At 42.9% G+C, this 27,757-nt stretch overlaps 1 protein-coding gene across 8 annotated transcripts in view; it reads left to right on the forward strand.

Annotated features, from left to right (window-relative positions):
• BIRC6 (baculoviral IAP repeat containing 6) overlaps positions 1 to 27,757 on the forward strand; it is a 4,524,268-nt gene that overhangs the window by 1,312,597 nt on the left and 3,183,914 nt on the right. For all 8 annotated transcript variants that reach the window (XM_044058419.1, XM_044058463.1, XM_044058448.1 and 5 more), the window contains exon 18: positions 144 to 305. In XM_044058419.1, the coding sequence (XP_043914354.1) occupies positions 144 to 305 (162 nt within the window). The remainder of the gene's footprint in view (positions 1 to 143; positions 306 to 27,757) is intronic.

Below are 27,757 nucleotides of genomic sequence, written 5' to 3' on the forward strand. Positions count from 1 at the left end.
TTTCTGGCATGCTTGACCAAAAGATGAGGGTGTGCTTCCTTGTTGTGGTCTGCTCAAATAACATGGAAAGCTTACTGTAGCTCATATTGCCTTTCCTGTACTGCTTTTGTAATATATGCATCTAACTGCTGTTTTTCTTCTAGGGTTCAGCGATGTGCCATGCTACAATTCACAGAATTCCATGACAAGCTTTTAAGAATTCTCTGCAAGACGACTGATGACAGTCTTACAAATGAACATGCTCTGAGTCTTGTACTAGATATATTATGTTGGCTTGCTGGAGTACACTTAAATGGACCAGGCAGGTAAGTTATGTCAGGCAATATAATGAAACATTCAACCATTTAACAACTATAAGTAGTACTGTCATTATTGTTGCCAGTGCTGTCCATCCCCCTTGTCAGTCTGAACTCTTCATTTTTATTTTCCTGAAATATTCCATTGTTTAAATGTTTCCATTGAAATCCCAAGTGCTTGATTTTTATGGAGCAGGATAAAGATGTGAATGACTGGTGTTCTGATGTTGTTTTATAATGAAGATGATCATTAAAGTTCTGAAATTCTTAAAAAAAAAAAAAGATCTCTTTAAGAGTAGCAGTGACTCTGTAAATCACAGACAAAGCAGACAGTATCCACAAAAATAATTACCCATAATAGTATTACTTTAGAAACTGTAACCGCGGTGGTGGTGCTGCGGTAGCGTTGTCGTCTCACAGTAAGACACTGACCGGTTCGACTCTCAGCTAGAGAGCGTCTTCTGAGTGGAGACATGCGTGAATGGGCGTGCCTTCATTGAAGGTTGTGCGTCAGGGCTGGCAACTCGGCACATAAAAATCAACTGCCAATCATTAACAGACTGGAGTTCTGCTGTGGCGACCCCTAACCGGGAAAAGCCGAAAGACACAACAAAAAAAGTATTACTTTAGAAACTAAATTGTTTTATTATACAGAGGTAAATTACTGTTTTTCATAAAAATTGCTGTGCCTCAAGGAACTTGTAAAATTTGTTGCAGAAGTAGTTTTGAAGAAAAGCAGCACTTTTACTGACAAACATTTGGTGCTGTAATCTTCACTGAGTTGGTGTATCAGTCCTTTTTAAGCACATTTATTAAATTATCACTTAAATAGGCAAATATGCTGTAACAGAAATGAAAACAAACAATATTAACATTTTTTCCATTGACTTACATCATACATCACTTTTCTTTTTCGTAATTATTTTCAATCCAGCATTATATAAATTGCTGAATTTTTGTCTTCCCTTAAACCTCACTCCTCCTTCTCTTGAGTATTATTCTTTGTGTATTGTTCCCACAGTTTCCATTTATTTATATGTAATTTGCTCCTTCTGTTTTTTAAAGATCCCTCTGCCAGTTCTTTCATCTCTTTTATAATTGATACTTTATTTATTTTATTTATTTTTATTTATTTATTTTACATTTGTTAACCGGGATGGTCCGACTGGATATATGTCCTTTTTCAGCAGAGGCCCGGGGAGAAAAGCTCCAACAGAGTTACACTGATAATTAGGTACAGTAAATGAGCTAAAAGAACTTAACAAAAACATAGGCTATTTACATACAAGTACAAGACTGGCATTACTATTTCTGAGATTACTACAAATGTAACATTAATAACATATTAGCAAGGACGGTAGGCAGTATAATGACATAGAGTTAGACAGGATACATATTTCTTTATCACAGTATACAAAGTACTTATCATCTTAGCTAGTTGTTTATGTTTTAGTTAATGGCACAGAGCTAGTCTGGGTTTGAGCAAGGACATAGCCAGTGTGACTTGAAGTGGAGTTTTAGACTATTTTTGAATTGACTTAGAGAAGTTGCAAGCGTGATGTTATTTGGGAGAGAGTTCCATATTTTACCAGTGGTGTTGGCAAATAGCGTCACCACCTAGGTTGAGAGATTTAGTTGTTTGGACAAGGAGTCTGTTTGCTGAGCGAAGGCAGCTTAGATTGGAGTAGGGAGTCATTAAGTTTTTTAGTGCTGGGGTATTCTCAGGTTGTTTAAGGATTTTGAAGGCCTCTATGAGTTGGGACTGGTGAATAAGGTGTGGGAATTCTATCCATCCAAGCTTTTTCAGGTTAGTACAGTGGTGTGTTCTGTAGGGTAGGCCTGTAACGAACCTGGCAATGTGATTATAGCAGGATGAGAGCTTGGCCAGATCAGATTTGTTAAGGTGAGTGAGGACAGGAGAGGCATATAGTAGGGTAGAGAGAAGGTGTGAACAGGCTGTGGCTGCCCTGGCATTCCGGGTAAGGAAGGCTTTAATTCTATATAGGGTCCCAAGTTTCTTGTTGACTGACTTAATGGCTTGGTTGATATGTATATCAAATCTGAGTTTATTGTCAATGTTTACTCCTAATAGCTTTGTATAGGTGTCTGGGGAGATGATGGTCCCATTATTGGATTTTATAGTGAAGTTTTCAGTCGGAGATCTGTTGGTTGGGTAGAAGAGAAGTAACTTGGTTTTGTTTGGATTTAAGATCAGGAGATGGTTGGCAAGCCAGTTTTCGACTTTGGTGAAGCTTTGTTGGGTGGTAGTTAGTAGATTTGCAAGAGAGGCATTGGAACATATTATAGTCACGTCATCTGCATATTGAATGCAGGTGGCTTCAGGGATGACTGTTTGGATGTCGTTTATGAAGACTGAAAAGAGGAGAGGTCCTAATATGGAACCTTGAGGAACTCCTATGGTATTTGGTAGTAGGCAGGAGAGCTTGTTTGGCCACATTACTGCTTGTTGTCTCCCAGTGAGGTAAGCTTGAAACCAGTCAAGGGCTGGAGTATCTAGATACAGGGTTTTTAAAGTATATAGAAGTAACTGATGGTTTACCATATCGAAGTCTTTCGATAGGTCCAGGAAGAGAGCGGAGGATATTTTTTTATTATTCCGGTTAAGATTAATGTTTTCAGTAAAAGAGAGGAGGGCAGTGGTTGTACTATGATGGGGTCTGAATCCATGTTGAGAGTCTGTGAGTAGTTTATTTTGGGTTAGATAGAGCATTAGTTGGTTGTGCATGCACTTTTCCATAATTTTGGCAAGTGGTGATAGTATGGCTATAGGTCTATCATTGGATAGTTCTGTGGATGAACCTCCTTTGTGGAATGGAATAACATAGGATATTTTCCAAATTGAGGGGATTGAGGCCTCGGTTATGGTTCTGTTAATTAGGATTGAGATAGGTACTTCAAGTTCAGTTGGCTCAGACATTGATTTCCATTTTTAGTAACGGTTTCTTTGCCAGCCAACAGACTTAAACTTAACGAGGCCGTACTATGAACAGGCAATTCAGAACCTGTGTCCTAGCTGAAAAAAGATCCTATCCTTTGTTACAGCTATTTGCTTACCTGATATTTCTGACAGAGTACTCTGTAGGGAATTTTTAAGATCTACCAAGTCATTACAATCAAAGCATATTTCCAGTTATCTCTTTCTCCCCATCACACCTCTGACATTTGCTGTCTACCTGAGGAAAAATTATATGAAGTCAAGGTTACTCATGCCAAAGCATATTCTGCAGCCTGTGCTCCCACTTACTCTGATTGCTGTCTGTACTTTTCTTATCTCTCTTCACCTTACATATGCGGAAAAACAGCTTGTATACTTTCAGAAAACATTAACTTTTAGCCCTAAGAAAAAGTGCACAGGCCATCATTAAATAAAACTAAATTGTACACTGTTCTATCAAAGTAGTATTAAGGCTGCTTGGGCGGGTGCTGTCTCTTATTTACTTCCCATAATTTCAGACTTTTGTTTTCACTGAACTGCTTGCCGTTCTTCTTCTTCTCTTTCAGCCGTTCCCATTAGGGATCGCCACAGCAGATCATCTGTTTCCATTTATTCCTGTCCTTTGCATATTATTCTGTCACACCAACTGCCTGCATGTCTTCTATCACCACGTCCATAAACCTTATCTTAGGCCTTCCTCTTTTTCTCTTACCTGGCAGCTCCATCCTTAGCATCCTTTTCCCAATAATACCCATCATCCCTCCTCAGCACATGTCCAAACCAACGCAGTCTCGCCTCTCTGACTTTGTCTGCAAACCGTCCAACCTGAGCTGACCCTCTAATATACTGATTCCTAATCCTGTCCATCGTTGTCACAGCCAGTGCAAAACTTAACATCTTTAACTCTGTCACTTCCAGCTCTGACTACTGCCTTTTTGTCAATGCCACCATCTCCAACCCATACAACTTAGCTGGTCTCACTACCCTCTTGTAGACCTTCCCTTTCACTCTTACTGGTACTTGTCTGTCACAAATCACTCCTGACACACTTCTCCACCCATTCCACCTTGCCTGTGCTGTCTTCCTCACCTCTCTTCCACACTCACTATTACTCTGAACTGTTGAACCCAAGTACTTAAACTCATCCACCTTTGCCAACTCCACTCCCTGCATCCTTACCATTCCTGTATCCTTCCTCTCATTCACACACACATGTTCTGTCTTAGTCCTGCTGACCTTCATTCCTCTCCTCTCTAGAGCATATCTCCACCTCTCCAGGGTCTCTTCAACCTGGTCCCTACTCTCAATACAGATCAGAATGTAATTTGCGCATACATCATATTCCATGGGGCCTCTTGTCTGATCTCATCTGTCAACCTGTCCATCACCATTGCAAATAAGAAAGGGCTCAGAGCTGATCCTTGATGTAATCCCATCCCCACCTTAAATGGATCTGTCACTCCCACTGCAGACTTCACCACTGTCACACTACCCTCGTACATATCCTGTACCACTCTTACATACTTTTCTGCCACTCCTGACTTCCTCATATAATACCACAACTCCTCTCTAGACACCCTATCATATGCTTTCTCCAAGTCCACAAAGACACAATGCAACTCCTTCTGACCTTCCCTATATTTCTCCATCAACAGTCTCAGAGCAAACAAACGCATCTGTAGTGCTCTTTCCCGGCATGAAACCATACTGCTGATCAGTAATCAGCACCTCCCTTCTTAACCTAGCTTCCACTACTCTTTCCCATAACTTCAAGCTGTGACTGATCAGTTTTATCCCTCTGTAGTTACTAAGCACATCACCCTTATTCTTAAAAATAGGTACCAAAACACTTTTTTTCCACTCCTCAGGCATCCTTTGACTTTCCAAGATTTCAGTAAAAATCTGAACTGAACTGCTTGCCATTATACGTTTAAATTTTGCATTTCCCTCTGCAAAGAGTGTTCAGAACTGTTAAGATCAATTGCTTCCACCTGCAGACAGATGGTCTCAATGTGAAAGTAGTCAGTAGTTAATCTCTGTAAGTTTCACTCTCAACAGAATGTTGAACTGCTTTTAGCCGCAGATTTCTTGACTCCCACTCAACATTTTCTGATGAAAAAAAACTAGTTAATATAATTGCAGTTTTAAGAAAGTGAGCATTTTTTATGAGTTTCATGATTTTATTTTTATATTTACTAGCAAAAAAAAAAAAACATTTATACTGTAAGCTGAAGCATTAATATAGGCATTCACCCTTGAAAAAAGGATCATAGGAGATTACTAGGCTATCGTCCCAGAAATTATTTCAAGCCTAGCCGTTTCATCCCAGTGTAATTCCATAGAAATGTTAATACCAAAGATTGCTTTCAGTAATGACTGCCCATGTCCAGGAGGGTTGTGGATGCTATTCCCGGTAAGAATTTACGGTGCCCCATCCCACTCGTCCAGGTTCCTTTTGAACAGTGTCATAGATGTACTCTGTTTTACATGAATAGGTAGCCTATTCCAAAGATGCAGCAGTCGCAGGGAGATAAATCTGTCCCTCCAGCATGTCCTATTTAAGTCGCAGGCTATATTTAGGGCTCTGAAATGGGTCGCCCTAGTCCCATTTGATTTACAGATATGCAGCATGTTCATTAGGTCTGGGTTTGAGGTTGCTCTGTAATCCAGGCATAAGTCTCCCCTAAGAAGTCTATATGATACAGAGTAAAGTGACAGGAACTTTAGTCAGTGTGTGTGCATGCATTTAGCCGACCGTTACCTTGTCGACGTGCTAAATGTCGAAAGCAGTGCAGCAGGTTCTCAAATGTCCGAACCAGAGATAGTCGATACACAAAATATCCTCCCCTTTTTGACCCATGGTAGCGCTTGTTTAGGTGGTGGAGTGGTCAGAAATGTCGAATTCAGTGTTTCGTACGACATTCCGACCGTTCAATTATAAATTCGACATTCAGGTTCGGAAAAACTGATGTTCGGAGGTAGTTACTTCGACTAAATACATGTATTCTGTGTACAGTATGTGTTGAATTCTCATGATCTTTGTTAGAAACCTCTGAGGTCTCCAATTGCTGTAGATGCTTTGTATGGTACATGCCGAAAGGGGCATTATATTCAATTATGGGCCAGATTATTGCGGAGTGCAGAGGGGTTATATCCTCTTTTGCTGTCAAGGTGATGCCTTTACTAATCAAGTGTGTTACATAGAAAGCCTTTCTTACTACAGTAGAGACACATGGTGGTCGAAGTCAACCTGTAAACCTAAGTCCTTTACAACTTTGTGGGTACTTAGGGTATTATTGTTGATTTGATAGTGTGAAGGGACGTTGTTTGTGCTGAAGGGAATGATGATGCATTTCTTTACATTCAGTTTGAGACTGTGACTAAGACACCAGTCTTTGGTTTGTGTAAGTCCCTCCTGGAGTATACTGACATCATTTGGGGATTCACTAATTACACTACGTTTGCAGTCGTCTGCAGACTTAGTCAGCCACAACCCCTTAGTTTTGACCTGAATTTCTGAGAAGTATATACCAAACAGTAGGGGGCCCAGCACTGACTACTGTGGCACCCCGTTGGTAACAGGTCTGCTGGTTGATGTGGAGTCTCCCGCTTTGATAGTGTGTGTCCAGTTTGTCAGCGAGTTAGCAACCCATCTTGCAACGAGGGGATTTACATTGTGTGTCAAGTTCATTGGTAATGCCTGTGTGTGGGATTGTGTTGAAAGCCTTTGCTAAGCCAACGTATGCTCTGTGCACATGTTTGCCCTCATCAGTGGCCCTGGTCACATTTTCAAAAAAATCCACTAGATGTATTGGGCAGGATCTGCCCTTGATGACGCCGAATTGGGTAGGATCCAGGGTATGGAGGTTGCCTATGAATTTTATTTATGAGGTCCATAATGATGCATTCCATTGGCCATACAGATGAGGCTGGTCAGACTTATGGGTCTATAATTCCTTGGGTCTGTTGCTAAGCCACTTTTATGGAGGGGAATAACTGTTGCTGTTCTCCATTCCAGAGGAACAAAGCCTGTGATTAGACTACGATTGAAAAAGGTACATAATGTTGATGCTAGTTCATGTTTTTGCCTATTTAGAAGACAGCCTGGGATGCTGTCTGGTCCCATAGAGGCTGTGTTTTTTTGCCTTGGATAAGCCTTTGACAACCTTCTCTTCAGATATGTAGGGTGGGGAGGGGGTTGGGGCAAGGTTTGTGATATATCTGGAGGGATAGGGGATAAGAGGTGAAATTTTCGACAAACCTGTCTGCTAGCAGGTTTGCTGTACCTCTGGAGTCTGTGTGAGAATACCATTCGTCAGTAGTTCTACACATGCTTGGGGCCTACCTTTTAAGCTACGTATGAAGCTGTAAAAAGCTTTATGGATGTTCTTTGTGTTTCACTGTTGCAGTCATTACATTTGGGTAATCTAATGGCAGGTTGCCCTCAGTCGGCCTGAATAACAAAGTTTTGGGTCCTACGTCAGTTGCTGTCTCCTCTTCCATGACGTCAGGTCATCAGGGGTATGAAACTTGCAGCCAATGCCATTTTATTCAGTCTTTCTTGCCGCGTGGTGCCTGAAGCAGAAGCAGTTCGCAAGTGCCGGTCGGCCGACTCCTGAAATTTTCATATTCGAGTTTCAGAACCGAAGTCTTCAAACTAAAGCTAAGTACCCCATTGGGGAAACTTTTTCTTGCACCTTACCGATGTCAGTAAAAGTTAGTAATTGCATTACTTGTGGGAAGCAAATACCTCATAAGGATTTTCATTTGTACTGTATTCCTTGCCTAGGCCCAGATCACAACGTGCCTTGCTGTCGGTTTTGTGCTAGATTTAACCAACGCAATATTAAGCATTGGTATATTTTTGCTTCTAAATATTTTGGCTCAAGATTTAATTATCCTGAAATGTCGTCGGTTAGCAATCCGACTACCGGAGCTCACAAAAAAACGCAAAGAAAGACAAGAGACAGACCGTCAAGGTCCAAACCAACGATGAAGCTTCTCCTAAGCCAGTCGCCGGTTCGCCGGTACTCGGTGAGGCGCTTTCGCAGCCCCTGATACCCACTTTGAGTCGCAGGCCTCTACCGAGACCCATTCAGAGTCGGGTATGCCGCAAGATTCTCAAAGTATTGAACCCGCAGATGTCTCTCCCTTAGATGGCTCTGGCGCCGCTGAGCAGGCACCGGCTTCTGAGGGTGTTTTCAGGCCTCAACATTTTTATATTAAACCGATGCCAGCAACAAAAACAAGGTCAAAAACAACTTCCATGTCTAAAAAAAACGATGCATGAGCTATGTGCTCAGGCCCCTATGCCTAAAAAACAGATGATCAAAATGGCTGAGGATTTAATTACCTTGATCAGGGGTTCCCAACCACCCCCTGCTAAGAGGCCTAGGCAAGGCACTGATTATGAATCTTCAGATCAGGTTTCCATTTTTTCTGATTCCCTCTTCTGATCAGGAATTTTCTATTCCACCCTTTGAGGATTCTGATGCAGGGGATTCCATCCCATCTGCATCTCCTCCTGAGGATTACTCTTTTGGAGAGACTTTGCATACTTTAAGGGAACATTTTCACTGGGAGAGTCAGGACTTCTCTGAATCAAAAAAAGAGGCTTAGGGATTTCCTTCTTCTTCCTCAGCATAGGCCTTTGACAATACCTCCTGTATAAGACATTGTTGATGATGTTTTCTCGGAATAAAGCATAGCTCCCGATTCCCTGTCTCTGGCTCCTAGTAAACCAGACAGATATTGCAGGGTTCCTGACTCCCACAAATTTCTTTTCAAAAATCCTGCTGCTGACCCTGAAACTATTTCTCTGTGTCCCAAGGGTGTAAAGGCCTCTACAGCCAAGAATCCCACTCCTTCTGATAGAGATTCCAGGGCGCTGGATAGATTGGGTAAGAAGGTTTATACGTCTGCAACCTTGGCAATCAGGGCTTTAAACTGCCAGTTTCATATGCTTAAATATCAACAGCATGTTATGGGCTTACTGAAACAGAAAATTATGTTGATTTCTGATTGTGTAGAAAATAGTTACATGACTTATTGCATTCAGCAGAACAAGTTGGAAAGCATACTTTGCAATATGGTTTTGATTCCTTAGAGGCCTCTTGTAGGGCCCTCGTTACTGGATCTGTGATTAGAAGGCATGCCTGGCTCAAGGAGCAAAATCTACCTGATCATGTTAAAGCTAAATTGTTGGATGCCCCTTTGCAGCATGAATACTCTGTTTGGTAATAAGGCAGAAGAGGTTTTAACTCATTCACTCCAGTGGAGCTCAGGAAGTTTGCACTGGAACTTCCAATGGGTGGAGCCTAAGCCTTTTGACAAAATCAAATTATGTCCTCGCATTTCAAACAAATGTTCATATTTCTGGAACCATAGAGTTTATGGAAGAAGTATAAATGACAAACTCTTCATCACAAACTGTTTTTATAGTGGTAGTATTCTTTAGGTTCTAGGTCTTAAACTGTTAAAAATACAAAGATCAATTCACGTAAGGTTCAGCAAGGCATCCTTTATTACTTGCAGCAAGGAGACAAAGCATGTAGGTACAAGGTTTGTCTGATTTTCAGTATCTCAGTTCTTTGCATGTACACTATGCAGTTCTCTGCACGTACACAGCAGGTGCTTATCAGTTAATTGGTGACTTTTACAAAAACATCTTTCAGAATTTAGCTTGTCCACAGGGCTTGCTCTGTCAAACCCAGTTTCTGAGTTATGGTCCTGTAACTGTCTCTTCCTAACGCAACATGTATCTGTTGCTAGTGTGAGGCCCCTATCTCAACTTTTCATAGCAAGAACAACAGACTTTTAGGCGTCAGCAAGTTTTACAGAGACCAGCAGTATTTACACATTTTACATAGAATAAATGTATTAACTCTTAACCCTTTAAGTGCAGAATTGTACACTATACTATTTGTACATTTATCTATCATTTCCCCCCTTTTAATACTTTATTCTTATTGTTTAATGAGTCTAAAACAAGTCCATTTCATCTCTTCACCATTTCCACCCAGGGCCTTGCAGTCAGAGAGTCATTCAGCTTAGGCTCAAGCAAACAATTCTTCCGCCTCCAATTTTAGTAGTTCTTCATATTCAGTACTTTGTTGGTACAAGGTCTTTGAGACTGAGGCATCTATATTGCTTTTTACCAGTCCACAAATGCAGGGGACAAAGCAGCATCCACAGAACATCAATATCGCTGCTCCAACGCAAATGGCGATCAACAGATTCATCAGGACATTGCCCCAGCCCCCAAACCATTTCTGGAAAAAGTCTGTTAAAGGATTTTGACCTGGCTTGGTCAAGGCAGATACTTGCTGAATCACTTCGAGATGGCTATCTATTTTGTGTTCATTGTTGGGGATAAACGAACAGCATTCCTCTTGGATTAACGTGCAAGTACCTCCTTTCGCCGCCAGGGTGAAATCGAGAGCCATACGATTTTGAAGCACTACTGCTCTCATAGCGGTCAATTCATCTGTCACCAACTCCAAGGCGGAAAAGGTTGCATTGCTTAATGTTTTAAGTGGCTTGGACAACTTTCTCAGTTCCCAAATCGATTTTACCGCTCCGTACTGAGGTAGTATGCCGGCCCATGATATGACATCATCACCGAGAGCCATGTGGGGCAGTCCTTTGTCACTGACATAAGCCAGATCATGGTGATATATCCATGATGCATCGATTCGGCCTACTGGATTAGCAGTTTTTTTTAACTTCTCGAACATTTCGGATTTTCCCTTGAGGTAAAGTTAACGTGTGTCATATAGCTGGAACTAGGTAGCCGAAAAGCACCTTTCGGACCACTTTCTTGGTAGCCATTTGTATGCTTTTTTTCCGCACACAAAATAACAATCTTCCACTTTAATGGTGATGTTGATAAACTCGAAGCGATACCCAAAGTCCTGCTGTCCTCGGAACATTTTCCAATGGACAGTTTCTATTTCCTGGACAAAGTTAACTATAGAGTTTTTAACAAGTTTTCTTATAGAGAAGAACTTTGCCACACAACCCGACTTGTCTGCAGTGCAGTTATAAACCACTGTTTTGTCACAATGGCTCCACCCTACCCTAGTTCTATCAAGTTTCTGAAAACAAACAGTTCCGTTTTGACGGAGGGCCAGCTGTAAGGCAACAGCATTTGCAGACGTAATATTAGCCGTGTTGCTCAACAAGCTTGTCCATGTCTCGGTAACATTTAGTGGAGACGCCACTAAGGGTAATCCTCCATGTGCAGTTGGTATAGCTGCACAGATCCAACAATTAGAGACATTAAGGGCATCTGCATATGCGTACTTGATAGCCTGATATGTGTTGAACTCAGGATGCCATGCTGCACGCTTGCTAGGGTCAGTAAATGTGGCAGAAAAGAGAAATGGCCATAGCAGAAAAACAATGACCACAATAACAGTCAATAAGATTACCATACAGTATTTTTGTGGAAAAGGCTGTCGTTCTAGTGTTGTGTTTTCTTCGGTTTTCCCAAAAGGATGGAATTCAACTTTTTTTGATGCAATCATGTCGCTTAATCTGGGTATTTTTTATCTTATTCTCTACCCTATAGGACCTTACCACCGATGATTGCTTCACTGGGTTTGAGACGGATCAGTTCCTATTGATCTGACCCCCCCTTTGTAGCCAGACTTTTGTGCTTAGGGTCCCGATGGAGAGGTAAGATCTTCACCCAATTCGAATTTCTTTACTAACTTGCAATGTGTCAGATGGATCCACGAAGCTTGCTCTGCAATCTTGACTGCAGTCGGTGTCGAAAGAAGCACCTGGTAGGGACCTTCCCACTTCGGTGATGCCCAGTTCTTCCTCTTCACAATCTTAATTCACACCCAGTCTCCTGGAGTTACTGTTATTTCCAGTGCCTTAGTCTGCTGTGAACCTGAAACAGAATTAGACTGCAACAGATGTTTAGAATTTAACAGTTTCTTCATATATTCAGCTAATGTAAGATCAGCTTCCTGGTCTGAAGGCATGAGAGGTTTCCATTGGGGTGTACAATACGACCTCCCATACAGTTTCTCATATGGGGTCAGCCCTTTTGCTGGGGGAACTGTTCTCATGTTCAACAGTGCCAGGGGTAAACAGTGCAGCCAAGTTTTCCCAGTTTCAGCCATTAGTTTCCTCAGTTTAGTTTTAAGTATACCATTATGTCTTTCAACCAACCCTGCAGACTGAGGATGATAAGCACAGTGATTTTTTAGAGAAATACCAAAAAACTTACTTAGCTGTTGTATAGTTTGGTTTACAAAGTGTGTTCCATTGTCACTATATATTCTCTCCGGAATGCCAAACCTAGGAACAGTTTCTTTCACAAGAACCTTTGCTACTGTAGCTGCATCCGGGTTCCTGGTTGGAAAACTTCCACCCACCTTGAGAACATATCTATAATGACAAGGCAGTACTTCTTATTTTCACATTTATTTAACTCTATAAAATCCATGCAAATGGTATGAAATGGGTATGGAGGTGTGGGGAAACTCCCTTGACTGGGCCATACTGCTCCTTGTGCATGATATTGATTGCAAATGTGACATGCTAAACATAATTTTTTAGAGTAGTTTGAAAATCCATATGCAGTGAGCACCTGATTCACTATCTGTACCATTCCCCCTGTTGAGACATGGCATTGCCCATGGCTCAATAATGCTGCATATTGAAAAAGATTAGAAGGTAATATTGGTTTTCCTTCTTTTAAGATGTACAAACCGTCTCTGAAGACGGCTCCTTGTTTTAACCAACGCCTTTTTTCTACCTATGTGGTCAATGATTGCATTGTTTGTAGCATGTCCAAATTTAAACTTTCAGAAGGTTTTATATCTTCTACAAGGTGTAAACAAGCTTTTGCAGCTGCTTGCTTTGCAGTAGCGTCAGCTCTTGCATTACCTTTTGAGATGGCATCCTGCTGTTTTGTGTGAGCTGCTCATCTGCAGATAGCTAAACACTGAGGTAATTGAATGGAGTTTAAAAGATCCAATATGAGCTGTGCATGATTTATGGGTTTACCAGTTGATGTAATCATACCTCGGTTTTTCCATTGCTGTGCAAACACATGCACCGTGGAAAAAACATATTGACTGTCAGTAAAAAGATTTACACGCTTACCTTTAGCTAAAGTACATGCATGAGTGAGTGCAATCAATTTTGCCGCCTGTGCGGACAAATGTCGTGGTAAGGGTTTTGCCTCGATAACCTCTGTGTCGGATACTACAGCATAGCCCACTAGGTTCTGTCCTGCTGGGTTTTTTTTGCATGAGCCATCTACATAATATGTCAGATCAGCATCTGTTAAAGGTATATCTGTGAGGTCTTTCCTATGTAATGTCTGCTCGATCTCCTGCAGGCAGTGATGTGGAGTACCATCTACAGGGGTAGGGAGCAGTGTTGATGGATTCAGGGTTGTGCACCATTCAGTTGTCATGTAAGGCTGGCTCAGCAAAACAGCCATGCAGGAGAGATGTCTAGCTGGGTAAAGGTATGCTACCTTTTCTTGTAACAAAATAATTGCTACTGCATGAGGGACCCTTGGGGTGAGTGGGTGAAACAAAACCACTGAGGCTGAAGCCTGTACTGCCATAGCAGCTGCAACAACCGCATGAACACAGTGGGGTAAGGACTGTGTCACTGGATCTAACTGTGATGAATAATAAGCAATGGGATGTTGCTTATCCCCATGTTGTTGCGTCAGGAGTGATGTCATATAGCCGTGCTTACAGTCTACAATTTGAAAAAAGCACTTGTGATAATTGGGTAACCCCAAGACAAAAGAAGGCGCTGTTAACTGTTTTAAATTACAAAAAGTTAAATCCACCTCTGGTGTCCAAATCACCGGGTCCTGTGCTGCCATAGGCTTTTTGTATATGAGGTCAGACAAGGGTGCCACTTCCAAAGCATAGTTTGGAATCCAACTTCGAACAGAAGTTAGTCGTACCCAAAATGGACATCATTTCCTTTTTGGTAATAGTTTTTTGAGCCTGCAAAATAGCTATTTTTTTGTCCTCATCCAAGGTTCGACCTCCATCAAATAATATATAGCCCAAATATCGGTCCTGCTTTTTTCAGAGTTGCAGTTTTTCCTTATTCACCTTGTGTCCCTCAGCAGCTAAAAATTGTAGCAACGCTAGCATGTCTTCTTGGCAAGCTTGTAAAGTGGGAGCTGCTAATAAGATATCATCAACATAAAGCAGGATTTGACTATTTCTCGGTGGGCTAAATCTTGCTAAATTACTTCACATCTCTTGTGAGAATATTGTGGGGCTCTCACAATAACCTTGTGGTAGTCGAGTGTATGTGTATCTTTTACCCTAAGTAAATGCAAACCAGAATCTACTGTCTGGATGTATCGGAACTGAGAAAAATGCATTACTAATATCTACTACAGAAAAATATTTCTGATGAGGTTTTAGCACATTTAAGAGTGTATGTGGATCAGGTACCATAGGTGCCCTAGGTATTACTGCCTCATTTACAGCCTGCAGGTCTAGAACCATGCGCCACTCTCCATTTGCCTTCTTAACTGGGAACAAAGGTGTGTTACATGGTGAATCAGGAGATTCAATTAACGCACCACTTTTAAGGAGTGCAGCTATAATGGGCTTTATCCCTGCCTCTGCATCTTTCCTCAGCGGGTATTGACGTTTTTGAGGTCTAAAAGTTGATTTTGGAGTAATCACCACTGGTCCTGCTGTGTGAATAAGGCCTACATCTGATTTCCCTGTGGACCACAGTTTATCTGGAATACCTTTCAGAGCTTTTTCTTCCTCCTTTAACAGGAGTATTTGTCAAATATTTTTGCGAAAATGTAGGTGTACTGCTGGCTTAGTCTGAGTTACCCAGTTCAATTTTTGTACCTGTACTCCCTGCTCTGAAAGTTCCTCTCTGGTCTGTTTTTCCCATCTGGTAATATTCCTGCCCAACTCTACCCATTTTGTGTTTTTGTCTTTAGTGAGGCTTACATGTGATAGGAGGTCAGATTTGTAAAGTGCTGTCATTTTTTTAGGCAGAGAGCAGCTGGCTATGCTATTTCCCATTGTGTCCCAGTATAGGTTACGTAACACTAGCCTAGCTGTGGGATATTTAAACAGCTTATCTCTGTAGACCTCATCTGGCCCTTGTGTGTCATGAAAATACAGGGTGCAGTGCAGTAATGGCTGCTTCTTAATATCTAATGAGGGAAATTTACTAATGGCCAAATCCATTAATTCCTTGGTTACAGTCCCTGGGCCAGTAGTAATCAGGTTCTGACTATACCAGTAAAACATCTCACCTCTTGGCTGCACTACACAGGTATCATGCACTTCGCAGATGTCAGTCTGTCGTTGTGCTTGCATCCCTTGTATAGTTGGAACCACTGCTGTGCCAAATAACTGCATCAAGTCTCTGCCTAAGAGATTTATTGGGCATTTTGCAGACACTACAATTTTACTGCTCTGTGTCAACTCTGTTACAGGATCTGTGATCATAATTTTGTGTGAGAGAGGCTCCCGGTATAGCTGCCCATTTGCAGCCTTAAGAAATATGTAATCCGAAGACCGTGTATGCTCTGGTAGTTCGGAAGGATGTATCAGGGTCTGTGAAGCCCCAGAATCGCACAAAAAGCTAACCTCTCTTCCTTCCACCAAAAGAGTGACTTCTGGCTTGGTATCTGCTAAAAAGAGTTCCAAGCACAGAAGTGCCAAGTCCAATACCTCATCGCTTTCATTGTCATCCCCTCCACCATCCTGTGCTTCCTCCATTTTTACTTCTACATTACCATTTATCCTGCTTTGTATTGTAACCCTTCCCTGTGCTTCCTGACTGTCATACAGTCAGTTATCACCTTTTTGTTATCCGTCCTTGTCCTATTATTCCCTTTGCAATCCCTTTCCATGTGACCTTTCTTCCCACATTTAAAACATTCTCCCCACTTTTTACGTCCCTAAAAATCTTTTGACCGTTGGTCAGACTGCCTACCTTCCCTATTTTTGCCCTTTTTTCCTGGATGTACCACATATACCTCAGCCCCGTCTTTTAATTAAAATACCTGCATTTTCTTTTTGCTATTAAAGTGCCTCTCAGCATGCCTTGCATACTCAAGCATTGGTTGCAATCTGCTTGTGTGGTGATCTACCATGTGTTTTGTAATAAAACTACTAATAGGAGCACTGCTCCCCTTCAGAAAGGCATTTTTTAATTGTTGTTCATAGAGGGAGTCTGCTGTCTGGTTGTCAGGGATTTGCATCCCACAATGATTATTAAAGCACTCTATGAGACTAGCAAAATAGCGGTCGACTGACTCGCCTTCTTGTTGGACACACTGATTAGTACAGGTCCGGTCTGCCCGTGGTTTCCACTTATCAGAAATTCGGTTTGTAAGCCCTGTCACCTGGGCATCTAACCCTACGTTGTTATGTGGAAGGGGTCTCTGCTGAGCATCATGAGGGTTCCAATCACCACAGACCATATGCCAGTCTGGACCTATAATTTGTCTTAACACTTTTTCTCTCTCTTCTCCAGTTAGGTTATAGCTTAGCCTCATACCTTGCAGGTCCTCTGAAAAATTTGGAAAGTTGACCCTAGGGTGGGGAATACCCTTAGTGGCCTTCCTAATATCTTCAGGACTCCAGGGTCGATATACTAATAAAGTAGGGTCTTGGTTATCCTGACCTGCTCTGGAATTAGGTACCTCCATAAGAGGACAGAGTTTTTCTTCCCCACTAGTCATGGCCTGGGTTTCACTAAACAATCGCCAGACTTCGAAATTTTTATCATCATCATCTGTGTTTTTTGTTTTGGACCTAGTCCCTATTGGACTCCTAACTTTAACTAGCTTTATTTTTACAGAGTCCTCACCTCCTGTGACTACAGGATGTAGAGGAGGCGCTCTGTGTTGATTATTTGCCCCGTATGCTGGTGGGGGAGGAGGGTGCTGAAGCTAGCACTAGGTGGTTATCCTCTTTATCTAAAAACATTGTTTTAGAGTTTTTTTTCTTTCTGGTCTCTTCGATTTGCTTCCTCCAGCCATCTGTGTGCCTGGGGAATTCCTAATTGTCGCTGCTGTTTAACTTGCCCCTTGGAGTCTGCTTTTAATTGCTTTATCAATTTGAGAAGTAAGGATTTATCTAATTTCCCATCAAAATCATACTTAGTTACCCATTTTGCAAAATGTCTAACATTATCTGCGAGCTGTACCTGCATATATTTACCATCTTCTGTTAATGGTGGGTCTTTTGATGTTTTTGCACCACAGTTATTATTACCCATTTGCTCACTACGTAGTTACCTTTAGTAATTTTATCTATTACCTTCAATTTTTTACGTGTACCATGGATTTTGCTATAGTCTCTTCAGAATGACTGTCTAACCTTCTACTATCCTGTTCACCTAGTCTATGACAGAACTGCAGTTTTTCTCTGTCCCTGACTGAATAAAATACAACCTAACAGAATTAAATGCAGATGTTCTTCATCTCACATTGCTGCAGTCCTAACACTTGGGTAGTCCGCTGTCCCTCGATCGGCCCGAATATCAGAGTATAAGGCTGACGTCGGTCAAGGCGCATTTGACTGACATCAGAACGTCAGGGTACAAATGCGCATGACCGACGTCATATCCTCAGTCTTTTTTGCCGCATGGTCCGATGCAGAAGCAGTGTTGCAAGTGCCGTTCGGCGTTCTGAAATTTTTCGAATTCGGAGTTTCAGACCGAAGTCAGAGTTGGTTAAGTACCCCGTTGGGGAATATTTTGGTTTTTTCTTGCCTCAGTGGTTTACCAGATGTCAGAAAAAGTGAATAACTGTATTTCTTGTGGGAAACAGATTCCGCATAGGGACTACCATAATTTGTGTATACCTTGTTTGGGACCTGAGCACGACGTTGTTGGGTGTCGCTTTTGTGCTAGGTTTAATAAACGCACTATAAAGCGAAGGTTGGATTGTGCCAGGTTGGTCTTTGGGAAGCGGTGCAATTACAATATGCCGTCGGATGCTCCGGCGCCGGCTTCCTCAAAGAAGCGCAAGGACAAGGCAGTTAAAACTAGGTTAGAGGAGTCGTCCAACCGGACGCCGGGTCTTTAGAGGCGTCAGGGGAACCGGTGGTTCCGGCGGAGGCCTCTCTGGAGTCCCAGGGAGAAACTTTGATTTTACAGGATGTGGCCTCCCAGGAGGCAAGTCAGGCTACAGGGGCTTCTCAGATTACTTTACTCCCTCCCTTCCTAAGGTGTCTAGGCCCTCTTTCTGCTTCCAAGGCTTCTCCTAGAGGCAGGTCTAGTTTAGCTGCTGTGGGTGTCACTCCTAGTTCTTCAGGTTCTGTGCCCAAGAAGCACATGCTTAAAATGGCAGAAGATTTAATTACTTTAATTAGAGGCTCTATGCCCTCCTGATAAGAGGCCTAGGATGGAGCCAGTGTTGGGGGATTATGAGCAGGCTTCGGATGTATCTGAGTCTTCGGCTGAAGACTTGCAGGAGTATTCTCATTATTCTGATTCTGATGTTGATGATTCTACTCCTTCTGCTTCTCCTCCTGAGGATTTTTCTTTTTCAGAGACCCTTCACTCCATGAGAGAGCACTTTAAATGGGAAGGTCAGGACTTCTCTGACTCCAGGAAAAGGCTTAGGGAATTTTTGTTTTTACCCCAGCATAGGCCTTTGGCTATACCTCCTGTTTTGTCTGTGGTGGAAGATGTGTTTGCAGAGGCTTCTCTTAATCCTGATTCTTTGCCTCCTGCTCCTGTTAAACCGGATAGGTATTACAGGGTGCCTGAAGCTCATAAGTATCTTTTAAGAGTCCTAGGGCAGACCCAGAAACTGTTAGCCAGGGGCCTAAGGGTGTTAAGGCTTCTGTTGTCAAGAATCCGGTTCCTGCAGATAAAGAGGCCAGGGCCTTGGATAGATGGGGAAAGAAAGTTTATACTTCTTCCACCCTAGCCATGAGAGCTTTGAATTGCCAGTTTCATATGTTAAAATATCAAAATTATCTGCTTTCACAGTTGAAATCTAAGGTTGATGCTCTGGCGGAAGGTATTGATTGTAAAGAGTTACAAGATTTAGTGCATGTTTCTGAACAGGTGGGTAAGCATTCTTTGCAATGTGGTTTTGATGCTGTACAGGCCTCCTCTAGGGTGGCTGCCACTGGGTCAGTTCTTCGCAGGCATGCCTGGCTGAGGGATCAAAATTTATCTGACCATGTTAAAACTAGGATTTTGGATGCCCTTTGCAATCTGATGTCTTGTTTGGTTCTCCTGTTGAGGCAGTTTTAAAGAAAATGGAAGACAAGGCTAAGTCTATGCAGACTGTTAAAGATTTTTTGCAGGTTCAGCCTCCAAAGTTTAGTAGAAATTGGCCTACTAAGGGGTGGATGTATCCTTCTTATGATTCCCAGTCTAGGGGTAGATCTAGACGTGGCAGGGGCAGAGGTCAGGGCTCTTTCAGGCCTAGAACTGGGGGTTCTCCTGCACAGTCTTCGGGTGAGGGCAGGGGTCAGTCCTTTCGTAAACAGACCCAATGACCTACCTTTTCAGCTGCCAGAACCTTCTCACCTGGCAGCACCTTTGGGAGGAAGGTTGGCACTTTTCAAAGAAAATTGGAGTTTGATTACCCAAGACAGATGGGTGTTGGATATCATACATCACGGGTACAGGTTTTATTTCCATACCTTGCCTCCTTTCAAAGGCATGCCAGACATTCCTCCTCAACAAAGAATAGAGGCTCACAAGCAAATTTCTCTGTTACTCCAAATAGGGGCCATACAGCCGGTTCCTATGCCAGACAGGGGCCTAGGATTTTATTCTCACCTGTTCCTTGTACCAAAAAAGGGGAACACGTGGAGACCAATTTTGGATTTATCTATCCTCAACACTTATCTGGACATTCCCAAGTTCAAAATGTTGACGTTACAACAACTTTTACCTCTGCTGGGCAAGGATCACTGGATGGTAACTTTGGATCTCAAGGAGGCTTACCTTCATGTTCCTATCAGACTAAGTTGCAGGAAATATCTGCATTTTCGGACTGGGACTTCTCACTATCAGTTCTCTGCATTGCCCTTTGGCTTATCTACTGCGCCCAGAGTATTTACGAAAGTTCTGGCTCCAGTGATAGCTTTCTTCAGGCTAAAAGGAATACAAATCTATCCTTATTTGGACGATTGCCTGATTCTGGCTCAAGGAAAGGACGAGCTTCTTCGTCATTTGGAATATGTGATAGCAGTGCTAAGATGCCTGGGGGATTCTGTGAACGAAATAAAGTCCAGTCTAGTACCCTCTCAAGACATGTGCTTTCTGTGTGTAAGACTGAATACAGCATCCCAGATGGCCTTTCTAACCCCGGACAAACAAAAGAATCTTTCCCTTTACTTCCATCATCTTTCTCTTCAGTCCGGGCTGACTGCAAGGACAGTCCTTCAAGCCTTAGGGTTCATGGCATCTTGTATTCTGGTGCTTCCCAATGCCAAACTGCATATGAGGAAGTTGCAATGGTATCTCAAAAATTTATGGACTCAGCACTGCCAGGATCTGGACACTGTCATTCAAATAATACCTTGCATTCAAAAGGAATTTTTGTGGTGGGCTCAGGAATGTCACCTAAACAAGGGACTCTCTGTGACCGGCCAGAGGCGAGTCAGATTCTAACAACAGATGCCTCAGACAAAGCTTGGGGAGCTCATCTAAACGGAAAGTGGATACAAGACAAGTGGCCTGTCAGACTACTGCATCTACATATCAATTTGAAGGAGATGTTAGCAGTCCAGTTTGCATTAATAGCTTTCAAGGATTTACTTCTTCCAGGGCAGGTGTTGATTCTAACAGACAACACAACTGTCATGTGGTACATCAACAAGCAAGGGGAACACATTCTTATCCTCTATGCAGGCAAGCAATGATTTTGTGGGAGACTGCTCTCAGTTTACAACTAAGTCTTCAGGCAAGGTTTCTGCCGGAGCACAGAACTCCTTAGCAGATGTGTTAAGCAGACAAATCATGGATCCCCACGGTGGAAACTGGATCTTCATGTATTTCAGAAATTGACAGTGTCCTGGGGAACTCCAGACATAGATCTGTTCGCTTCTCCACTAAACCACCAGCTGCCAAAGTTTTGCACGAAGAGGTTTCATCCCACAGCTTGGAAAGTGGATGCTCTTTCTTTCAGTTGGACAAATCTTCATGTGTATGCCTTTCCACCTCTGCCTCTCCTCCCAAAGGTACTTCTGAAGGTCAGACAGGACAAGCCAAGGATGATTTTGATAGCTCCAGATTGGCCTCGACAGCACTGGTACCCATTACTGAGAAGTCTAGTACGGAAGCCTCCATGGCCTTTGCCTTTGATTCCACATCTGTTGTCCCAGGAGGACAGCCATCTGCTCAATGTCAAGCTTCACTCTCTTCACCTAACAGCCTGGCATATTCTGTTTTAAACCATAGAGGGTCTCAACTTCCACAACAAGTTTTAAATGTGATTTTGGAAGCTAGAAGGCCTAGTACAAGGAAAGTGTACGCAGATAAATGGAAGAGATTTTTGTTTTGGAGTGCAGCTAAGGATTTGGATGTTTCTGAGCCTGATTTAAGTGTGGCTCTTCAATATCTTACTGAGTTATTGGACAAAGGTTTGTCCTTCTCTTCTATTAAGATTCATGCTGCAGCAATTTCAGCTCACTATGACTGTGACCCACCATTGTTTTCTCATCCTTTGTTCAAGCAATTTCTTAGAGGGGCAAAGAATATAAGACCCCCACGAAGAGCTCCTACTCCTGCTTGGGATCTCAATTTTGTGTTGGAGAAACTCACTCTACAACCTTTTGAGCCTGCAGCGACTGCTGAGTTGAAATATTTGTCATGGAAGACTGCTTTTTTGTTGGCCATTACCTCTGCAAGAAGGGTTTCTGAATTGCAGGCCCTTATGGCAGTTGAGCCTTTCTTAATTTTTCATAAGGACAGGGTATCTTTGCACTAATCCTTCCTTTATGCCTAAAGTGGTTTCTAGTGTGGCTTTAAACCAAACTATTCATTTGCCTACTTTTTATGCGAATCCCCAAAATAAAGGGGAAAAGATTTTGCACACTTTAGATGTACACAGGCAGTTGCGATATTATTTGGACAGAACTAAAGGGTTCAGACAATCTCAGCAGTTATTAGTTTCTTTTGCTTTGTGCTCTCAGGGCAAGCCCGTGTCAAAACAAACTATTTCTAAGTGGATTGGATTTTGCATTGCCTTCTGTTATTCCCATCATGGCAAAGAGATTCCAGCTGGGATTAGGCCTCATTCCACTAGGGCTACTGCCACTTCAACAGCTTTTTTGAGGGGGGTGGCAACTAAGGATATTTTGGAGGCAGCCACTTGGAGTTCAGTGCATACCTTTTCTAGGCATTACCACCTTCCACTGTACTCTAAATCCAGGGCTGGTTTTGCCACTGCCGTGTTGCAGGGCATTTTGGCAGCTCCTGCTTCTATTTGATTTGGCCATCCTCCCTTACCTCTGCTTTGGGATTCTACCCAAGTGTTAGGACTGCAGCAATGTGAGATGAAGAACATAGTACAGTTTTGTACCTACCATAAATGTAGATGTTCGAAGATCCACATTGCTGCAGTCCAATTTACCCTCCCTCCTTCCCCTCTGTAGTGTGAGGTGGTTGTGTGGGTTGAGTTATCCATCTGAGGTATATCGTGCATATTGTATATATGTTGTATATATTGTACATATTTTTGGTATTAGGCTGGTTGGTTGTTTAGTTGTTGTCTTTGGGTTTGGACCTTTCTTTTTAGGGTCTTCTGACATCTGGGGCAAGAAAAGACTGAGGATATGACGTCGGTCATGCGCATTTGTACCCTGACGTTCTGATGTCAGTCAAATGCGCCTTGACCGACGTCAGCCTTATACTCTGATATTCGGGCCGATCGAGGGACAGCGGACTACCCAAGTGTTAGGACTGCAGCAATGTGGATCTTCGAACATCTACATTTATGGTAGGTACAATACTGTACTTTTTCCTGTCCCTGACTGAATAAAATACAATCTAACAGAAAATGCAGTTTCCTGTCCCTGACTGAATAAAATACAATCTAATCTCTCCTCCTACCTCCCAACACTACAACCTGCGAGAGATGCACTTACATAGTCAAACTGGAAGCAAAGCTCTCTCCGGTCAAGACTGTGCTAGACAGTCAAAAGGAGAAGGCTAACACCTGCATTACACCTCTAGCAACTCATAGCCCTTCAAAACCCACAGCATCAACTCCCACACATAGCAACACTAAACCCACATATGCGGATGCCCTTAACATTAACCTGTCCAAGCCACAAGGATCTCCGAAGCCGAAACGCAAACAAACACCAGTCACAACCAAAGTGACACACAGCTCACAACACCAGAGTGGCACCCAACAACAGCCCCTAAGGCAAGACAATGTACCCAACACTTTAGTCATAGGTGACTCTATAGTTAGGCACAGTGATGTCCCACTCACCAGGCTGAACAAGGAGAAAATTACAGTCAGCTGCCTGTCGGGTGCCAGGATTCACCACATAACGCATGCACTCAAGTCACTCCACAACAAGTACAAATACGACTCTGTTATTGTCCATGCTGGAGTTAATGACTTGAGACGTACCTCCCTGGACTACATGAAAAGAGACATGGAAGAGCTCTTGGATCATGTGACCCAGGCAGGTATGACCCTAGCCCTGAGTAGCATCCTGCCTTTGCCCAGAATGATACCACAGTATAAGTACAAAATGATTGACTTCAACAATTGGCTAAGCTTCTGGTGTTATTCAAAGGGGATCCAGTATTTGTCTGCCTGGGAAGACATGATCGACAAACCACGATGATTTGCCAGAGATGGTCTGCACCTGTCACCCCTGGGATTCAGGTTACTTGCTAAAGCTCTTGCCACCCCTATAGTGCCTTTTTTAAGCAAGGTTCAAAGGATAAAACCACCACCGTAACAGATACAAGCATGCAAAATCTGAAGGTAATGCTACCCAATGCTAGAAGTCTAAACCTCAAAATGCACTCTCTCGAGGCACTCCTAAAAATGGAGAACATCGATATCTGTGCAGTGATTGAGACCTGGTTCAAGGCTCCGGAGAGCACCCCTGCAGTACCAGGCTACAATTCTTACCACACTTTTTGGCCGCAAAACCAAGACCGAAACACTAAAGGTGGAGGAGTGTCCATATTCACCAAGGATATTCACACCTCCAGGCTAGTTGCCCAACACAATGCATCTGAAATTCTCCAGGTGCAACTAACACTAGGTAAGACTGCAATCCAAATTGTAGCTTGCTACAGATCCACCACCATACCCCAAGATTCTCACTACACCTTCCTAAAAATACTGGAAAATATTAAGATACAACCAAACGCCCTAATACTAGGTCATTTCAACTACCCTACCATTAATTGGGAAAACTACTCCTTTTCCCAACGGTTCTTGGAATTCATAAATTCCAACGCCCTGGATCAACTAATCCATTGTCCCACCAGGGGCTCCAGTATCCTAGACCTGGTCATTACCAACATGGGAGATAGATGCTCCACACCAGTGGTCACCCCCTCATTGGTCAGGGCTGACCATAAGCAAATCACCCTTGACATCCACATCCCACCCCCACCCCCCAGTAAGGAAACCCCCTTAAAAAACTTCTCCAAAGCCAACTTCATGCTACTGAAGTCAGAAGTGACAAACTTCACAACACCCATGCAGACAGGATCTGGAAGTTCGATTGCAGAATCCTACACTAAGGCACTGTACGAGCACATCCACTCGTGCATGGATCGTGCCATCCCAAATAGAACCAAGATGCTCTTCTCCAAAAAAAGGAAGCCAATCTGGTGGTCCCCTGTTTTAAACAAACTATACAACAGAAGGAAGAAACTGTTGCAGAAAAGTGGAAAATCCCAGGATGCAAAAAACTCCCTCACCAGCCTCAGTAAGAAGCTGAGATCCCTCATAAAATCCTCAAAAGCTAGTTACGAAAATAAAATTGCCAAAGATCCCAAAGACAACCACAAGGCATTCTATAGTTATGTCAAGAATCTAAATGGCAATGCTCAGATCTGCTCTGAACTACAACAGAATGGCATTAAATATACTGATCCCAAAGATATTGCCAATATCCTGGCAGATCGATTTAGTGCCAACTTCACTCCCCTCTCACCCCCTAAAGGGCCCATCTCAATACCAAAATATTGCCAAATTCCGATAATCACAGCCACACAGGTAGAAACAGCACTCTCCAAAGCTAAGAATACAGCATCCATGGGACCAGATGACATCCCAGGCTGTGTACTACATGAACTACAAAATGAACTGGCACCCCACTTAAGTGTCATGTTTAATCATAGCCTCACCTCAGGCTTAGTGCCCACTGAGTGGCGCACAGCTACAGTTATCCCGCTCCACAAGGGAGGATCCACCTTGGATCCCGGGAACTACCATCCCATCAGTCTGACAAGCCTGATCTGCAAGGGCATGGAACGCATTATCATGGAACTTATAAACAAAGACATTGGCAACCTCCAGACACTGGACCCCACCCAGTTTGGGTTTGTGAAGGGCCGATCTTGTCTCCTGAATCTGATTGACTTCTTCGAATCGATCTCCAGAGCTGTGGACGAGGGTAAGGAGGTCCACACAGCCTATCTGGACCTCGCCAAGGCCTTCGACACCATCCCACTCTCTGGAATCATAGATAAACTTACTAAGCTGGGCATAAATCCCTACGTCACTCGATGGGTTGCCAACTGGCTTACTGACAGAACCCAGACTGTAAAAGTAGCCAACTCTAAATCCAGCTTCAGACAAGTGACAAGTGGAGTATCTCTGGGTTCAGTCCTGGGACCACTCTTGTTTGGCATCTACTTCTCTGAAGTACAGGCCAACATTAAGGGACTCTGGCTAACAAAGTTTGCAGATGACTGCAAACTGGGAGCCATTATTGAATCTCCAAATGATGTGGATATTCTACAAAAGGGCCTTACAGGAACAGATGCCTGGTGCCAGAGCCATGGGCTCAAGCTTAATGCCAAGAAATGTATAGTCATCCCCTTTGGAAAAAAACATGTACCCATGAACTACCACATAGGTGGCAGGACACTAAACATCGAAAGTGTGATGAGAGACTTAGGGACACAAGTGGACAGTGGTCTCACTTTCGATAACCACATCGCCACAACAGTCAGGAAATCCTTCTACATGGCACACCTCATCACTAAGGGCTTTTCATCCAGAAAAAAGGAGGTCATTGTCCCACTGTAGTCATCCCTCATTAGACCCATTATAGAGTATAATGCCGTATTTGGGATGGACCTCACAAGATATCTGCAACAGCTGGAAAGGCCACAGAAATACCTCACTAAAAGAATCACAAGCCTAAAGCAGATTCCATATGCTGACCGTCTAAAAAAAACTCCAGCTATACTCTGTGGCATATCGTCTACTCAGAGGCGATCTCTGCTTAACATACAAGACCATGTCAAACCCTGAGCTGTTGGACATGCTCCACTTAAAGAAATCCCAATCCCTCAGAGCCACACGCTCCAGGAATCTAAACCTTATCATCAGAATGAACAAAACATGCTGGAGGGATAGGTTCCTGACCCAGAGACTCCCCATACTCTGGAATAGACTGCCCATACATGTCAAGCAGAGCACCTTATTGGCCCTCTTCAAAAGGAACCTTGATGATTGGATGGGAGATAGGAAATTCACCCCAGGGATCATGTCAGTCGCCCTGCTAGACAGGGGCCCAGAGAAGTAAATATTGTGGAAAAAAATTTCCAGGGAATTGTTATGGCTAGGCTTTCATAGGCCTTAGGGTCGATAGCCTAGTACCAACCTATGAACAGAATAGAATGCAGTTTTCTGTCCCTGACTGAATAAAATACATTCTAACAGAATAAAATGCAGTTTTCTGTCCCTGACTGAATAAAATACAATCTAACAGAATAAAATGCAGTTTTCCTGTCCCTGACTGAACAAAACAGTCTAACAGAAATAAATTAACTTGCCTGTCCCTGACTGAATAAAACAGAATAGCAAAACCCACCTTACGTGAACCTACGTGATTGACCACTGATTCGCGGATACCCGTCCTTCATTCGCAGATCAGAAGGTGACTGGCCTCTTTTGACGACAGTTCAGTCGGAGGTCTTTATATTGCAGAAGAACTGATTTGGTTTCTTCCCCGTATGGTTTCATCCACCTGGCCGTCTGATCCGAGGTGAAGAGAGGGCTCTGGCTCGAAGGACCAATCTGTTAAAGAAAATACAAAGATCAATTCACGTAAGGTTTAGCAAGGCATCCTTTATTACTTGCAGCAAGGAGACAAAGCATGTAGGTACAAGGTTTGTCTGATTTTCAATAGCTCAGCCTGCTGTTTTATACAGTTCTTTGCACGCACGTACACTATACAGTTCTATGCACGTACGCAGCAGGTGCTTATCAGTTAATTGCTGACTTTTACAAAAACATCTTTCAGAATTTAGCTTGCCCTGTCAAACCCAGTTTCTGAGC

The sequence above is a fragment of the Protopterus annectens genome, chromosome 1.part2 (genome assembly GCF_019279795.1).
Source record: "Protopterus annectens isolate FY-2018-M chromosome 1.part2, PAN1.0, whole genome shotgun sequence".
Classification (NCBI taxonomy): domain Eukaryota; kingdom Metazoa; phylum Chordata; order Ceratodontiformes; family Protopteridae; genus Protopterus; species Protopterus annectens.